Source organism: Triticum aestivum, chromosome 1D (genome assembly GCF_018294505.1).
Source record: "Triticum aestivum cultivar Chinese Spring chromosome 1D, IWGSC CS RefSeq v2.1, whole genome shotgun sequence".
NCBI classification, from domain to species: domain Eukaryota; kingdom Viridiplantae; phylum Streptophyta; class Magnoliopsida; order Poales; family Poaceae; genus Triticum; species Triticum aestivum.
The window spans coordinates 427,350,821-427,356,131 of NC_057796.1; the positions used below are offsets into that span (position 1 = coordinate 427,350,821).

At 49.5% G+C, this 5,311-nt stretch overlaps 1 protein-coding gene across 1 annotated transcript; it reads left to right on the forward strand.

The window, feature by feature from the left end:
- The first annotated feature begins 1,196 nt into the window (after positions 1 to 1,196).
- LOC123182609 (uncharacterized) lies at positions 1,197 to 4,189 on the forward strand. The gene is made up of 6 exons (XM_044595243.1): positions 1,197 to 1,524; positions 1,617 to 1,766; positions 1,847 to 2,105; positions 2,208 to 2,426; positions 3,344 to 3,486; positions 3,694 to 4,189. The coding sequence occupies exons 1-6, from the start codon at positions 1,270 to 1,272 to the stop codon at positions 3,991 to 3,993; spliced, it is 1,326 nt and encodes a 441-aa protein (XP_044451178.1). The 5' UTR covers positions 1,197 to 1,269; the 3' UTR covers positions 3,994 to 4,189.
- The last annotated feature ends 1,122 nt before the right edge of the window (positions 4,190 to 5,311 follow it).

The following is a 5,311-nucleotide window of genomic DNA, read 5'->3' on the forward strand; positions in this document are numbered from 1 at the left end:
ACCCCCGCCGATACCTTTCTTCGGTTGCTCATTGTTACTATGAGACTTGTGCAATAGATTTTTTGTACTCATGAGTTCCGTTGTGTGCCGACCATGATTGAAAACAATAAGAGCACTAGCTTTTGGCTTCACCCAGTCTGAGGTCCGAGCTCGGATGACCCGATCGTGACAATCGCAGAGGTGCTCCCTTTACTCCCTAGCCGAATAATCGGGAACGTAGGAGTAAACACAGGAGCAAGGCAACCCAGCTTGCGGAACACTTAAGTCAACATGGTGCATATTGTGGCGTAATACACGAACAAGGAACGAAGCCATACAAATATAATCATATGCAAGAGGAAAGGCTTCATAAAGGAAGCTCCCAAGCAAACGGGGTATTTGAATTTGTGTGTCACAAAGAAAGATTTGATAAGGAAGTTTTTCACAAACAACTTTTTGCCAAAAAAGTCTAATGCTTGGTCAAACCGAACAAAATTTAAGACAGAGACATGTAGACAATAGAAGAGAGTCAAGAACAGAGATAAAAAAAGGAAAGCACGTGCACTCAGGGCCGTCGCGAAAAAAGGCCAGCCCATGAGGCCCGTGAACAAGACCAAGTGGACGTTGACTGTGGAGCAGTGCCATATCGCCATGGATGTAGTGTGTATGCGACATGTAATGCAATTAGCCATCGGTTTGATGTAAAATAAATCCATTACTTGTTATCTCTACTACTCCCTCCGTTCCAAATTTGAATTCCTTCTCCCCCTTCCCCAAGGTCGCTCTCTTGATTTGAACCTCAGCGTGACGCCAGGAACTCTTTCTTCCTTGTATATGAAATGAATCCCGTGTGGTAGATCGAGTGAGGGTGTAACACACCGTCGCGTGCTTGCGGGCTGGCTGGCCGCAACCGCGTGTGTGCTCCGTTGCGTGCTGGTTGGCCACAAAAGCGGCGTACGTGCGGCTCTGTGCATGGAGAAGAGAATTCACCACATTTCGGATCGCCGGTATCAGCAATCTCGGGGTTCATGTGCCGAAACTTTTTTTTAGAAAAGAAGGATCATCCCCGGCGTCTGCATTAGAGTGATGCATGCGGCTCCTAGACGCGGTTTGCATATCCTAGAACCATCTGCAAACCCACATTCTTCCAAAGCTTCCCACTCAACGGCTGGCGCGTCTCCACGCGTCTCCCAATCCAACCATCAGCCCGAACCCAGGTGCACCACACCTCGGAGCCCCCTTCGAACTTCCCCAGCCGCGAGCTCCCTCCGACCGAGCTCGCCCAAACGAATGGCAGCCACATCCGTCGCCTCCGCCCCGCGCCCGCTCCGCGCGACGCCGCGCCGGCATCCCTGCGCGCCCTGCCGCCACCACTACGCCGCGCCGCCCCACGCCCTCCGCAGGCCGCGCCTCGCCGTCTCGGCCTCCTCCGCCGAAGAAACCAGCAGCGCCTCCTCCTCGTCGTCGTCCCGGTTCTACTTCAACTTCACCGGCTTCCCCTTCCCGCTCGGCCCCTTCCTCAACCGCCGCACCACCCGCACCGAGGTAGAAGACAACCGCACCTCAGCCTGCTCATCTCCCAACTCTTCGCCACACTTCGCTTGCTCTCCGAAGTCTGAACTCCTCTCCGAATGCAGGCGGTGAAGGGCAGCGTATGGCTGTTCGAGCAGGAGCAGGCGCTGGGCTTCAGCAGCGTCTCCACCAACACGCGCATGACCGTCGTCAAGCTCCGCTCCGGCGGGCTGTGGGTGCACGCCCCCATCGCCCCCACCAAGGAATGCATCCAGGTACGCTTCAGTTTCAGCAAAGGAAGCAACAGTTCGCGCGGCTCCTGTTCGACACTAATCCGGTGCCGTGCCATGCGCAGCTGATCAAGGAGCTGGGCGCGCCGGTGGAGCACATCGTGCTGCCGACCTTCGCGTACGAGCACAAGGTCTTCCTCGGGCCCTTCTCCAGGAAGTTCCCCAGGGCGCAGGTGTGGGTGGCGCCGCGCCAGTGGAGCTGGCCCGTCAACCTGCCGCTCGAGTTCTTCGGGGTCTTCCGCTCCAAGCCCCTCGAGGACGAGGACGACGCCACGCCCTGGGCCGCCGAGATCGAGCAGAAGGTGCTCAGCTCGCCGGAAGTTGGTACTCCCAGTTCCTCACCGCGCATTCTCATCTCTGAACACCATCGTGAACGCATTGATGCATACTTACATGATAATTCCCGTGTAAATTGGGTGCTTTCAGGGATTGGGCCGTATGTGGAGGTGGCGTTCTACCATAAGCCTTCCAGGACATTGCTGGTGACGGATGCTGTGATCTTTGTTCCTCGGCAGCCGCCCGATTGCATCAGCAAAGAGTCCTTGTTGGCAGCTGCCAAGAACGGCTTGGCAGTGAAGATATTGAGCAAAGGGAGGGAGGTTCCTGATGATCCCGTTGAGGACAACAAGCTGACCCGGCAGACTGGTAAATACAGTTTGATGCCATTTCTGAACTAATTTTGTGACGTAAACTGAAACAAGAATTAGCTGGAAGCAGTGAGATCTGAACTTCATGTTAGAATTGAGGTAGTGTAGTAGTAACACCTTAGCAAGATTGTTTCCCATCTATATATGCTCATCCAGAGAAGTGTTTTCAGAAATCTGTCCCCGTTCACTTTTTTCAGTTAGTTTTTCCACATTTTGAAAGGAGCACCATTCAGCAGTCTAATAGTGGAAGTGCTTCCATTCTATACTAATTATTATCACAATTGCGCAAGGTAGAATGTAGTGTAGTAGAACACTAGATTAATTTCCATCTAGGCATCTAGGTATGTATTGCTCGGAAAAAATGTTAGTGCAGAAACTTGTCCCTATTAACTTATTAACTTTTGTTAGCCTTTTTTCGAATTTAAAAAGCAGCAACATTAAGTAGGAAGGTCATCTTGCCAGTATCGGTCTATTGTTCCTGTTCCTGTTGCTTAAGCTTTGTGTATCTGAATGTTGTTTACATGACAATCTTTGTCCTCAGTGATTCCATGTCCTAGAAGAAAGTAGTAGAGTACGCCGCTTGTGGCTGGGTTTTCTCATTTTTCTACTATCTTGTCACTGAATTCTTGATATGTATATCATCAATCCTGATCATGTCTATTGTTTCAAGATTGTCAATGATTAAACCTGTTAGCTTTCTTTCCCCAGAAGAAGAAAACTGTCAACTTTCAGTTTGAAGCTTAAACGTGATGGATAGAAGCAACATTATAATTGCTAGTTGCATAGGAGAAATCATATACTGATGTACCAACAATCTTGTATTGCATATTTGCATCAACAACATCGACAGAATTATAGTAACCTCTTTTAATTTTTGCGAATAGCATCATCATAACCTCATCTATGATATAACAGGGTGGGAGAGGATGGTACTTCAAATACTGTTTCTCGGCCCCTCAAATCTTCTGGAGCCGAATGCGAGCTTCGCTCAAATGTCTCAGAAACTGATCGTCTCACCAATCGTGAAGACGCTCGTTTTCAGCAAGGTTCCAGAGAAGGTACGTTTTGTCCATTCTGGCTTCTGGGAAGTTCGAAAGCGGACATAGATAGGAAGTACTCCGTCAGTAAAGAAATATAAGAGTGTTTAGATCACTAAAGTAGTAATCTAAATGGTTTTATATTTATTTACAGAAGGAGTACTACACTAAATGGTTACACTTCTGTCATTCTTACGTTTGTGCTAACATCATCTTCTTCTTGTGCAGGTGAGGGACTGGGTGGACAGGATCGCGGCGGACTGGCCGTTCCGGCGGATCATCCCGGCGCACTTTGCTGCCCCGATCAACGCGAGCCGGTCTGACTTCCTGGCCGCCTTCGCCTTCCTCGACGAGTTCCTCCCGGACCGCCCCGCCGGGTCGCCCGGCCTCTCCCTCATTTTCGCGTCGCTCATGGGCAAGGCGGCCAGCTACTTCCCGCCGGACGACATGAAGACCCTCTCGTCGCTGGACGACTTCCTGGTCTCCGTCGGCGCCGTCAAGAAGACCGTCTCCGGAAGGAAGCGATGATGCATACCGCAGAGACCGCTGCGCTGTCCATAGTTTTGTCAAGAAAAACGTCACTGGTTTCACTGGTTGCTGCTGTAAACGATCTATGCACATTGTTGCAGAATGCGTGTATAGAGTTAGTTACTGTACCTAGTAGATTATATAGTACGATGAAATGGTTACATATTTCAATAGAAAATTTGTGATCCGAAAGCTAGAATCGGCCAGGATAAAGTGAAGCATTTTGCCGTTGTGTACATCTTGCTGCAGTTTGCAGTGCACATTTCGTTGGCCGGCCCCCGGACGGAGGGCACGGACGTGTGAATTTGTTGAGACGGCACAAGATTGGGATGATATGCACGGTGGATTGGGAGTTAATTCCACGGCCCGACCGATCCAGTTTCCGCTGAGTAAATGCACGGGGGCTGCCTCCATGAGCCGGCGGGCACACGGGGAGTGAAGGAAGTACGGGAGCTGCACTGCACCATCTTCACGCGGCAGACAGTTGCCTCATTAACCTGCACGTACGTACATCGCTCGTTGAGTACCACATCATGTGTACCGCAGTCAGCTTTGCTGTACCACGCTGCAGTACATCAGTTTTTTTTTTTTTGAGAACTTGCAGTACATCAGTTGTTGTAAGACGTACGCGTACATCATTTTGTGGTTCATGGTTAAGTGGGCTGGTACCCCGGTTTTCACTTTTGTTGATGGGCTCAACCTCAACGTTTAGCTTTCGAGCTTTTAATAAACCGTTTGTCTAATTCACATCTAAATGTTTTTTAAGGATGTCATATCTAAACTCCCACAAATATATAATGCAACAATAAGAAATAAAAAAACTAGGACAAAAAAATAGACTACAAATAGAGTTGACATCAGGTTAGATGTGTCCTAGACACACCCTTTAATAAACATGAATTATTTGGCTATCTATATGCGTCGTTGACGCAGGAGGTCGCGGGTGATAAATGTTCCATTTAAGGAAAAGACGGAGCCTTGGCACCGAAGACACCGCGTACGGGTAAATGCGACGGCAACGCGACGGAGAAATGTTGACCTCTCTCTAATGTTGCACTATGCCTGTAAACAGATGTGAAAACGTTACACTTTCTGCACGCTGAAAACGGTAGCGGTGTAGCACCACTACACGTGGGCACAGTAGTTACAGTAGTACTCGCGACTTGTCCTACTCACAAAGTCAGAGGCCTCACTGCGTGTCCGTATCCCTGTCAGGCCCAGACCAGGTAGTTAAGTTGGTTACCACGGCCACAAGTCAGAATGAAGTCATCATCACAAGTAAAAAGATTTACCAGTGAATTACTACCGCACTTCCACT